Source organism: Nansenia antarctica (assembly GCF_963989245.1).
Source record: "Nansenia antarctica genome assembly, chromosome: 1".
Classification (NCBI taxonomy): domain Eukaryota; kingdom Metazoa; phylum Chordata; class Actinopteri; order Argentiniformes; family Microstomatidae; genus Nansenia; species Nansenia antarctica.
Window position 1 is genome coordinate 43255388 of NC_137674.1, and position 13061 is coordinate 43268448.

Below are 13061 nucleotides of genomic sequence, written 5' to 3' on the forward strand. Positions count from 1 at the left end.
GAATAAAGATGGTCAGAGAGAGATGCAGAGACCACTAGTGTCGCAAACCGGTACTGCAAGGATCTGTACACAACTCCTGGAAGCTGAAAACATCACAGTTGAAATCCATAGTTCAGTGCCTCGTAAATGTCTCTTTTCAAGATAAAACTGCACATTTTAGAGTGGCCTTTTATTGTGACCAGACAAAGATACTCCTGTGCAGTAATCATGCTGTCTAATCAGCATCTGGATTTTAGAGAAATAGGCCTTTTGTGTACATAGAAAAAGTCTTAGATGTTTGATTTCAACTCGTGAAAGATTGGAGCAAAAACATGTTTATATTTTTGTTCAGTGTAATTCAGAACTAAACACAACAGCATGGGTCTGCTGATGCAGATACTACATTTGGCTGTACTGAGATTGGTGAGCCCTGTGAGGATGAGGATGGACAGAGAACTCTTCATCTTCAGTTCACTATACTGTATGTCAGCCGAGGAGACCAGGGGGGTATTCCATCAATGTTGCTAAAGGAGAATCCAGGCTTATTGTGATTGTCTGGTGAGACAGCCCCAGCAGACCTGGTTAGATAAGACCCTGTTACCTTACGCTGCTTGAACAAGCCTAACCCTAACCCTAGCCAACCACTGAAGGCCCCTACATAAACTGTAGGCTTACTGTAGCACTGACCAATCAGGTGTAGGCTCCTACACACACTGACCAATCAGGTGATGTGAAAAAAAAAGTCTAGGTTTAGAAGAAGGTGATAGAAGAAGCTTTTTTCCTTCTATCAATGGCCCTGGGCCTGAGCTCGATTACTCTTCCTGCTTCAACTGGTGGATTGATGATTCACTTGCTTAGTCAAATGTATTGATTGTAAGTCGCTTTGGAATAAGGTGTTTGCTAAATGCCAAAAATGTAAATGTGAATGTATGTACGACTTGACAAACGTTCAGTCACAAGCATAGATTATTTTAGACTAGTTTTAGTTTTAGACAATGTAGTTTTTAGTTTAGTTTTTAGACTATGTAGGCCAGGTTTTTGTATTGTATTTGTTTGTGGTGGATGTTGTATGCCTGAACAGGTCACACTTGAAAATGAGCCCTTGGGGCTCAATGAGTTTCTTACCTGTATAAATAAAGGTAAAAAAAAAAAAATAATTTGATGTTATGAATGGTTTCTCAAAAAACAAGGCATAACTGGAGTGCAGTACTTCACACTCGAGCCAGTAGATGGCGGTGTTGCACCACAAAGACCATCAACAGACAGTGTCGTCGCACTGTAACCTACACAGTTTATTTTGCGCAACCTGATATTGAATTTGAACATTCCATAATGTTGTTTACACTTAGAATGTTGACCTGCTGATTCACATTCTGCTGCTGTCACCTGTTCTGTTATTGACACTCTGACGCTGCTGTGTATACAGATGTTGCTGATTGTTGTCTATATCCTGCTTATTCTTATTGTTGATTTTTTATTGTTGATTGTTGTTTATATCCAGCTTGTTCTATTATTGATTTAGATTTTGTATTTCTGCCAATGCCAATGTCGAACTGTCATATCCGTACATTGATGTAATAAAAGCAATTCTGAAATGTGACGCTTTTTTGTACGATGTACAGTTGATTTGAAATTCAATGCATTTCTTTTGGTATTGTTGATTTGAAATTCAATGAATTTCTTTACGTATACACTACCGTTCAAAAGTTTGGGGTCACCCAGACAATTTCGTGTTTTCCATGAAAACTCACACTTTTATTTATCAAATGAGTTGCAAAATCGCAACACAAACACCACTCTCTCCAGCTCTCAGCAGCCTCACCCTCTCAGAGCATGAAGTGAGACGCGTACTGAAGGCGGTGGACCCCAGGAAAGCCTCGGGGCCGGATGGCGTCCTGGGACGGGTGCTGAGGGACTGCGCCGACCAGCTGGCCGGGGTTTTCACCAACATCTTCAACCAGTCCCTGTCCCAGGCCACCATCCCACCCTGCCTGAAAACCTCAACTATCATCCCAGTCCCGAAGAAAAGCACGGTGAGCTGCCTAAACGACTACCGCCCGGTGGCACTCACACCAATCATCATGAAGTGCTTCGAGAAACTAGTCCGGGCCCACATACTCACACGCCTCCCGCCCAACCTGGATCCATACCAGTTCGCCTACAGAGCCCACAGGTCCACAGAGGACGCCATCGCGACGACTCTCCACGCCACTCTATCCCACCTGGAGAGGGGAAACAGCTACGCGAGACTGCTCTTCGTGGACTTCAGCTCCGCCTTCAACACCATCCTTCCAGACAGGCTAGTGACCAAACTACTAGACCTGGGTCTATCACACTCTATATGTGCGTGGATCAAGGACTTCCTGACCGACCGCCCCCAGAGGGTGCGGGTGGGCCCCCACACCTCCACAGCCCTCAGACTCAGCACTGGGTCCCCCCAGGGCTGCGTGCTAAGCCCCATCCTCTACAACCTCTACACCTACGACTTCACCCCCGTCCACCCCAGCAACTCCATCGTAAAGTTTGCAGACGACACCACCGTGGTGGGATGCATCTCGGGGGGGGAGGAGGCGGCGTACAGGGATGAGGTAGAGCAACTGAGCAAGCTGTGCAAGGTTAACAACCTGCTGCTGAACAAGTCAAAGACCCAGGAAATCATTGTAGACTTCAGGAGGAAAAAGTCAGAGATCCAGCCCCTGCTCATCGACGGAGAGAGCGTGGAGAGAGTCTCAACCCTCCGATTCCTGGGGGTGCACATGCAGGATGACCTGACCTGGAAGGACAACACAAAAGCCACCATCAAGAAGGCACAACAGCGGCTATACATCCTGAGAGTCCTCAGGAAGGAACACAGCAAGCAGGAGATACTGGTGACCTTCTACCGCGGCGCAGTGGAGAGCATCCTCACCTACGGCATCTGCAACTGGTTCTCCAGCTGCACAACAGCGGAGAGAAACGCGCTACAGAGAGTCGTGAGAACAGCCCAGAAGATCACCGGCGCCCCCCTCCCCTCTCTGGAAGAGCTGTACAACACACGCTGTCTCAGGAAGGCCTCCAAGATCTCCAGGGACCCAACCCACCCTGGGTACGAACACTTTACCCGGCTGCCCTCGAAAAGGCGGTTCAGGACCATGGCCGCAAGGACAAACAGACTGAAGAACAGCTTCTACCACAGGGCCGTCCAGGCCCTGAACACAGCAAATACCTAGGTTCTGGGCCCTGGACAGTCTGGACGGATTGATGGCAGCTGCTGGACTGAAGAAAAAAAAATCAGGTGTAGTGCTGAGGCACAAATATGTATGAATGAATGAATGAATGAATGAATGAATGGATGGATGAATGGACTTTATTGTCATTGCTACAGTACAGGTACCAAACAACGAAATGTAGGAGGGGTGGCTCCCCTGGTGTTAGGAAAGGGAAGATTTTATTATTATTTTTTTTAAATCACAAGAAGGGAAGGAGCTGGTTTACATAAATAAAGGCTATGTACACTGTCCACTGTACTATACTGTACAGATAGACGACTAGGGTTGTCATATTGCACAATAGTATTGTTTCACATTTATTTAAAGTGTCACAGTTTGCAGGCTTGAAATGTACATGTTTGTGTCTCAGCACTACACCTGATTTTTTCAGTCCAGCAGCTGCCATACAATCCGTCCAGACTGTCCAGGGCCCAGAACTTAGGTCTTTGCTGTGTTCAGGGCCTGGACGGCCCTGTGGTAGAAGCTGTTCTTCAGTCTGTCTGTCTTTGCGGCCAGGGTCCTGAACCGCCTTTTCGAGGGCAGCCTGGTAAAGTGTTCGTACCCAGGGTGGGTCGGGTCCCTGGAGATCTTGGAGGCCTTCCTGAGACAGCGTGTGTTGTACAGCTCTTCCAGAGAGGGGAGGGGGGCGCCGGTGATCTTCTGTGCTGTTCTCACGACTCTCTGTAGCGCATTTCTCTCCGCTGTTGTGCAGCTGGAGAACCAGTTGCAGATGCCGTAGGTGAGGATGCTCTCCACTGCGCCGCGGTAGAAGGTCACCAGTATCTCCTGCTTGCTGTGTTCCTTCCTGAGGACTCTCAGGGTGTATAGCCGCTGTTGTGCCCTCTTGATGGTGCCTTTTGTGTTGTCCTTCAACATTTCGTACATTTCAAGCCTGCAAACTGCGACACTTTAAATAAATGTGCAATAACACTATGTGCAATATGACAACCCTAGTCGTCTATCTGTACAGTATAGTATAGTGGATAGTGTACATAGCCTTTATTTATGTAAACCAGCTCCTTCCCTTCTTGTGTTTTTTTTTCTTCTTTTTTTTCTTTCCTAACACCAGGGGAGCCACCCCTCCTAAATTTCGTTGTTTGGTACCTATACTGTAGCAATGACAATAAAGACCATTCATTCATTCAAATGTTTATGTATTTATTTTTTGTATACATATATATTCTTGTCATTTTTATTTTCTTACTATTCTCCTCTTGCTGTATTTTTTCAATGCTGTATGTAAAGCACTTTGAATTGCCCCTGTTGTATGAAATGTGCTATACAATAAACTTGCCTTGCCTTGCCTACTCCTCTGGTTGGACAGCCCGCTTCCTCTTATCCCCAAACCCTGGTGGCTTAACAACTGTGCCTCCTTGTGGCAGGAAGTCTATATAAGGCTTGCCTTGTTGGGAAAGGAAGTCCATATAAGGCCTCCATTTCCAACTAACTAAAATCTCTAATCTCGGAACTTTTCGTTTAAACCTTACCGTAATGCCGAGTAATACCGAGACATGTCGAGGCATTATACTGACGTAATTGACGTTGTCTTCACGTCGGAGTCCTACTGGGGTTCAGAACAGCGTAGACAGACTATTTAAATGTTCAGTAGCGCACTCTCTCAAGTGCACACAAGAACCAGAGTTTGCTGCTGAAACATTGGTGGATTTAAGTTTGGTTTGCAAAAATAGTGTTAAATACATTACGCTCAAGAAGATTGATATGAAGGGTAAATATTGGTTCCCTCAAGGATTCTATGTGGCTCTCCTGGTTCTTAATGCATCCAACGCAAGTAAGTCTACAATTCTTTAATAACCTTCTAACTAACACTTTCCGAAGTCCTAACTATCCAATAACCCTAACCCTTAACTTTGCATTCCCACCCGAAACCGAACACTAGCCTCGAGCCTGTTTTAATGAGCAGTTTCCTATCAGCGTTTTTCCAAGCCTGTTGCATGAAGGGGATACTATCTGTCCGACTTGCAAAAAAAAAATCGGCTTTTTGAGATTTTTGGGAATTAATTCTATAAATACCAACGCAGGTCAAATGAACGCAGGTGAATGAGGCTTGTATTAACGCCCTGTGATAGCGGTTCAATTATAGCGGCTGAATTAAGACAAGTGCTATAATATAGGGTAGGCGTTCGTCTGGAAGCGGGAGAGGGCAGAGAAGGGTGGCTTCCCGGTAAGTTGCATTTGTAACGTTTGATCATGACAACTAACCAGGCACATGCTTATACTCAGTACTCAAGTTGTAAAAGAAAATCAGGGGAGGTGGTGGATTTTATCAGAGGACTGCCCAGTGGTACAGGAGTTCTGCGATCAAGACGTCCCCTTCACTCCGAGCTTGTACATTTTGGGAGACCGCGTATTGTTAGACGAATTTACACTTCCTAATGCAAAGTGGGTAATAATAACTGCCCTCATGTTGGGACTTCTGTTGATTATCTATGAGTGTTATTTTCTGTAGTAATTTTCTCTGAACAAATGTTTCTCTGGAATGGTCAGTAATTGTCTGTGATGTCACTTTAGCAGGGGTTATAATAAGCTATACCTGTGTCCTTGTCTCTGTAGTTGATTTTGAGATCACTGTTCCCAGTGTGCCCCAGCTTGCCATCCATGGGAAACCCATAGTCCTGGACTGTAGCTTCCCTGTGGGTGAGGCCTGGTACCTGGACAACTGTGTGATCACGTGGCAGAGAGGTCTGGATGTGGTCCACAGCTTCTACCATGGCCAGGACCAACTGGGCCGGCAGAGCAGTCTCTATGCTAACAGAACCAGCCTGTACCACTCTGAGATGGAGAGGGGGAACGCCTCTCTCAGCCTGGAACATACCACCCTTGGGGATGCGGGACACTATACCTGCTCTGTGAGCACACTGCTGGGCAGTGACAAGAAGACCTTCACTCTGAAATTAGCAGGTAATGATGCCCTCACGTTCTTATCTTCTATGTGGAATGTGAGCATTGGCTGATGGCTATCATAGAAATAATCTTTATTCATTGTCATATTTATTGGATGCCCTTGTGATGTTCATGGATAGATGTACAGTACACTATCATGATATTAAAGTGCTTCCATCTTCTCTCCAGCGTTCTACCCTGAACCACATCTTAAGTTCACATCATATCCTGATAGTTTAGAGGTCCTTCTGACCTCACATGGAGGGTACCCCGTCCCCTCAGTACAGTGGCTGGACGACAGTGGAGACATCACCTATGACACACACCTCTCACAGGACATACAGGGACTCTACACTGTGTCCAGTACCCTGACCCTACAGGGAACAATCAACACAACCCTCACCTTTCTCCTGAAGAACAAGGACCTGGGACAAGAGATCAGGAGAGAGATCACATTTCAATCCGGTAAACCTACAGCTGTATGTTGTTAATTTAAGCAATATCAAACGAGAGGGAGTGTGTTATACTGAATATCAGCATGGCTGTGATTCGGTCGTAGGTACGAGGCCGCAGGCCGAGTACCGAAGACGATCACAGCCGTGCTGATATTCAGTATAACAGCACGACCTCGAGTGTGATATTGCTTTTATACAGCGCGATTTATTAGTTAGCAGTAATAAGCGACAACAGATTATGATTTGTTTGTTTATTTAATAATAAAAATAAACCAAAAATAGTTCCGCAACTGAACTTCAAATGGACTGTTGCCTAGTAACCTGAACACAAACAATGTAGTCTAATTAACGGTCATTGTGCGGCGGAGTGATACATATAGTTAAAGGTCCCAGTGCTGTTATACTGTATATCAGCACTCATGGAATGCCTCTTGTCCAATCAAATGACTTGGTCGGAACTAACTGTTGTATAAGTACTGTTTAAGGTGGAAGATAACCCCCCAGAGAGAAAGAGAGAACATATTATAGAAGATGTGTCGCGTTACCAAGTCATTGTGACTAATCTTGATCTTATCTTTACAACAGGCAGCAGTGCTGTGTTACCTGTGGGTCACAATAAGAGATGCAGATGGTATGTTCTCCTGCCCTTCTTCTTTTTGATGGTTGGACTGGCAACACTAGTTTTACTACGGAGGAAAAGAACGGGCACGGAAATGAACCACAGTGACAAAGGAAACTGTTCATATACAAATGGGGGATCACTGACTGTTGGACATGGATGTTGACCTTTAACTTATCTAGTCTACATCACAATGGATTGGAAAAATATACTTATTACTACGGAGGAAAAGAACAGGCACGGAAATTAACCACAGTGACCAGGGCCGGCACAAGGCATAAACAGACTGAGCTAACTAGACCTTGTATTTGCAAGTTTGTTGCTTTTATAGTTGAACATTTTGACTTTTATAGTTATTTAACTTCTCAAACGTTATGCATGTTCATCTAGCCCCCCCCCCCCCCGGTCGATTAAACACCCATCAATCGAAAACTCCAACCCCCAACAAAATGTGTGTGTGTGTGGCGAGGGGGGCCACATTAACACTATTGTTATTTATATATTTATTTATTTATTATTCTAGCCAGATTTTGCCACGGCTACTCATACCACAGTTTTTGCACTACGTAGACATGAAAGGTGTCAAAACGTGCGGCATATTTTGTTGCTATTGTTTTGTGGAAGGTTCCAGTGAACGGTTTAGGAGATATTCAAGTTTCTGTGACGGAATCTGGCCCATAGGAATGAATGGTAGAATCTTCAGAACGTAGTGTGGCTGTGGGGTTTTTGAAAATGTCCACACATTGACGCCACGCCTACAACATATCCTACATCAAAATGTTCAGCTCTTCACACTGTTACATAATCTAAGCCATAACATTAATAGTTTATGTTCTGGCTGTTTGTTTGTTGGCCAGCTAACACAGTGGACAGACCTGGGGCCGGATTCACCAAAGTGTTCTTAAGATAATTCTTAAGACAATTCTTAAGAAAAAAGATAAGATGTTCCTAAGAATGTTCTTAAACGCTATTCACCATTTTTTTCTTAAGAATTGTCCTATGTCTTAAGAACTTCTTAGTTTTCTCACTTAAGAAGTTCTTAGATTTTGAACTGTGATTTTTACACCTGTGTGTCTCTCTCTCTCTCTCTCTCTCTCTCTCTTGAACTTATGAAGAACTTCCATCTAAAATGTGAATATAAAATAAATAATAGTAAGGACATTGTTTCAGTTACTTGGCCTACTTAAATAACATGTTCATAATGATTAATTAAGTAGTATACATCAAATACAACAACTGCCTCCTTGATTTACTTTCTGAGTACATTGTGGTGTAATCTAGGAATAGGCCTACATGTGACACAGGCTGAAAGGCCCATTTCAGTTATATCTCAAACATACAAACATGTGATAGACATTCACACATTCACACAAAACATTCACACAAAAGTACTCTGACCAACTTGAATTAACAATATGTGTTAACACATTGTCTAGGGCTAAACTAAATATTAATAAAATCAAATAAATGCAATACAACATTGTTCAAGTAAGACTTACCTTTCACTTTAGCTGCTTTAAGACAGGTGAGAGCTTCTCTTAAAGTTAAGAAGACATTTGAGAAGAAATCTAAGAACTTTGTTTTGGAGAATCTCATTTGTTCTTAAGTTCTATCTTAGGAAAAATCTTAAGAAGAAAGTTAAGAAAAAACTAAAGTTAAGATAAGATTTTCTTCGGGAATACCAAATCTTCTTAAGTTTTGTCTTAAGAACAAATGTTGTTCTTAAGAACAAATTTGTTCTTAAAAACGCTTGGTGAATCCGGCCCCTGGTTACCATGGTAATGGTCGGGGCAAGCACACTTCATACTTCACAATTTCCACAGAAATTGTACCCTCTAGTTAATAAAACAATTTCTGCCATCTATTGTCAGCACTGAATTGTTCAAATGGGTGTGCTAACAACAACACATGGGGCGGCTGTGGCGCAGGAGGTAGAGTCGCCGTCTAATGATCACAAGGTTGGCAGATCAGCGGTTTCGAGCCCCGGCTGGCCACATGTCGAAGTGTCCTTGGGCAAGACACTGAACCCCTAAATTTCTCCCAGTGAGTGGGCCAGTGCCTTGCTTGGCAACTTACCGCCATTGGTGTGTGAATGGGTGAATCGTTGTAAAGCGCTTTGGAGCAGCAAAAAAGGCGCTATACAGGTGCAACTCAAAAAATTAGAATATCGTGCAAAAGTTAATTTATTTCAGTAATTCAACTTAAAGGGTTAAACTTAGATATTATATAGACTCATTACATGCAAAGTGAGATATTTAAAGCCTTTATTTGTTATACATTTGCTGATTATGGCTTACAGCTTATGAAAACCCCAAATTCAATATCTCAGAAAATTAGAATATTGCATGAAATCAATAAGAAAAGGATTTGAAATACAGAAATGTCAGCCCTCTGAAAAGTATAATCATGCATATGTACTCAGTACTTGGTTTGGGCCCCTTTGCATGAATTACTGCCTCAATGCGGCGTGGCATGGATGCTATCAGCCTGTGGAACTGCTGAGGTGTTATGGAAGACCAGGATGCTTCAATAGCGGCCTTCAGCTCTTCTGCATTGTTCGGCCTCATGTCTCTCATCTTTCTCTTGGCAATGCCCCAAAGGTTCTCTATGGGATTCAGGTCAGGCGAGTTTGCTGGCCAATCAAGCACAGGAATCCCATCGTAATTTAACCAGGTTTTGGTACTTTTGGCAGTGTGGGCAGGTGCCAAGTCCTGCTGGAAAATGAAGTCAGCATCTCCATAAAGCTTGTCTGCTGAAGGAAGCATGAAGTGCTCTAAAATGTCCTGGTAGACGGCTGCGTTGACTGTGGACTTGAATAAAGCACAGTGGACCAACACCAGCAGATGACATGGCTCCCCAAATCAACACAGACTGTGGAAACTTCACACTGGACTTCAAGTGTCTTGGGTTGTGTGCCTCTCCATTCTTCCTCCAGACTCTGGGACCTTGGTTTCCAAATGAGAGGCAAAATGTGCTCTCATCAGAGAAGAGAACTTTGGACCACTGAGCAACAGACCAGTTCTTTTTTTCTTTAGCCCAGGTCAGACGCTTCTGACGTTGTTTGTTGTTCAGGAGCGGTTTACAAGAGGAATGCTACATTTGAAGCCCATGTCCAGGATCCGTCTGTGTGTGGTGGCTCTTGATGCACTAACTCCAGCCTCAGTCCACTCCTTCTGAAGCTCCCCCACACATTTGAATGGCCTTTTCCTGACAATCCTCTCCAGGCTGCGGTCATCCCTGTTGTTTGTACACCTTTTTCTTCCACACTTTTTCCTTCCACTTAACTTTCTATTAATGTGCTTTGATACAGCACTTTGTGAACATCCAACTTCTTTCGCAATTACCTTTTGAGGCTTTCCCTCCTTGTGGAGGGTGTCGATGATGGTTTTCTGCACAACTGTCAGGTCAGCAGCCTTCCCCATGATTGTGAATTCTACTGAACCAGACTGAGACCATTTAAAGGCCCAGGAACCCTTTGCAGGTGTTTTGGATTAATTGGCTGATTAGAGTGTAACACTTGAGCCTACAATATTGAACCTTTTCACAATATTCAAATGTTCTGAGATATTGAATTTGGGGTTTTCATAAGCTGTAAGCCATAATCATCAAATGTATAACAAATAAAGGCTTTAAATATCTCGCTTTGCATGTAATGAGTCTATATAATATCTAAGTTTAACCCTTTAAGTTGAATTACTGAAATAAATGAACTTTTGCACAACATTCTAATTTTTTGAGTTGCACCTGTATAAGTGCAGTCCATTTACCATTGAACACATCACAAAAAAGGGTTACACCTTGGACCAAAGAGAGTTCTTGGGCTGTCAGGAGAACCCTGTGAATGTAGCACCCAAAATAATAGTAATGATATGACAATCTGGCAATATTCTTGCCATTCCTCCTTTAGCATATTTTTTTATATATATACTTTATTGCAGGACTGTACATTACATTTCACAAGTTCATTTCATACACTTTACAAGTTTTCTTTACTTGTTTAAGATCATCCTGCATCATTTTTGTTTGTTTTTTATTTTTTTATAAAGAGAACAAAAGATAAAAAATAAAGAATAGAAACTAGAGAGAAAATACAGAAAAAGAAGAGAGAAATTATAGGGATAGAAATAGAAAAGTAAGAGATAAAGGGAGGGGGGTGGGATCGGGGGGGGAGGGGCTTCCTTCCTACTCATTCATTCGGTCCATTTACTCTTTAGCATATTATTAATGCATAATAGCAGTCATAAATACTCATGCTGTTTTATCAGGTCGATCAATATTTTTGCTATGACAGAGACTGCAATATTATTTTCGAAATACATAAACATACCTGAACTATAGCTATATAGCTGCAATTAAATTTGCCTGCTTGTAGAGCAAACTGCTATTCCAAATCCATCATCCCTTCTGCGGTCAGACTGTTAAACTTGGATAGGCTAGCGATGCACTGTAGGCTATAGTGTGTATTCACCGATTGTTGAATTGTATGTATTAATCTAAGGTACCCATGATATCCAATGACTATCCTAGCTCCTAGTGCACTTGTTGTGTTGTTGCTGTTTTTATGTGGTGAGATGTCTATGTTTTTCTATGAACATGCTGCTCTAAATTAATTGTCTCTAGTGGGACTAATAAAGTTGATTGAATTGAATTGAATTCATTCATTCATTCATCATTCATAGTATTTCTTCACACTGTTGCCCTGGTAAAACTATATTCAGTTTATTAACAGAATTAAATGTATTCTGCCATCCATGTATGTATATTTTGACTCCTACTGTAATGTCTCTAACAATGTGTTTTAAAAAATGTGTCTCAGAACCTTTTTTTAACGTTGTTTTATGCAGATGAATTGAACCATCCATCTACAGTATAGCTCCTACTTAGGTTCAAATGTATTGCTCCATAATCACTGTTTGGGGGAAATGGAGAAATGTATGAAAAAATAGTGTCTCCTTTGTTAGGGCTTTCACACCGACAAAGAACCGTTCCGGTTCGTGTTCGCGTTGGTGCTGTCTGGCGAACGAGCCCGCGTTCATACCAGTGTAACCAGAACCATCCGCGTCATCAACGCTGGGTGATGAAGGGGCGGGATAAACAAAAATGTCACAACTAGATGGCAGCTACTTCACTGGAAAAGAGGATAATATCTTCCACTACAGTATCTGAAATAAACACTATTTTCTATTAAACAAAACAACAAAAAACAGTTCCAGACTTGGGTCGCGAACCGGAACGGTTCTTTGCCGGTGTGAAAGCCCTATGAGAGTTGAAGTTATTGAACCTGCCTAATTCAGTAAATAGGGAGTGTGGGCAGGATCTGGAATGGTAGACCATTCCAGATCCTGCCCACACTCCCTATTTACTGAATTAGGCAGGTTTAGTGCACTAGTGACTCTAGTGCACTAATTTAACTATAGTCTGCAATAACATACCACAAAAACTGATCACTTTCAGTATTCCTCTGTCTACCGTAATAATCTTTCCCTTCACAAGTTATCAGCATGGTATACAATTATGGATCCACAAAAAGTAAACTGATCCCCTGAGAAAAAACGTGTTGAACGATATGTAGTGGAACTACTCCCCAACACTGAATGTTGGGGAGGCTCAAGGGTGTGGCGTTTCTATTACGTGGGTTCAGAACAGCGTAGACTATTTAATGTTCAGTACTGCACTCTCTCAAGTGCACACAAGTAACTACTTGTGTTGACAAGCTTTTAGTATTAATAGGGGATCTCTTATGGGTATTTGAAACTATCTAGAAAATGTTTCCCAACTTTCACTGACCATGATGAGCAATGATGACTGCACTTCTGGTAGATAAGCAACCAATTTTAAAGGTAAAGGAATGTGGGTGTG

The 13061-nt window shown here is 42.6% G+C and overlaps 1 protein-coding gene across 1 annotated transcript; it reads left to right on the forward strand.

The window, feature by feature from the left end:
- Positions 1-4946: 4946 nt before the first annotated feature.
- LOC308150214 (CD276 antigen-like) lies at positions 4947-10163 on the forward strand (the record flags this gene model as incomplete). Its single annotated transcript, XM_080523068.1, has 4 exons — positions 4947-5016; positions 5799-6146; positions 6318-6593; positions 10138-10163. The coding sequence occupies 4 exons, from the start codon at positions 4947-4949 to the stop codon at positions 10161-10163; spliced, it is 720 nt and encodes a 239-aa protein (XP_080379194.1).
- Between the last annotated feature and the right edge of the window lie 2898 nt (positions 10164-13061).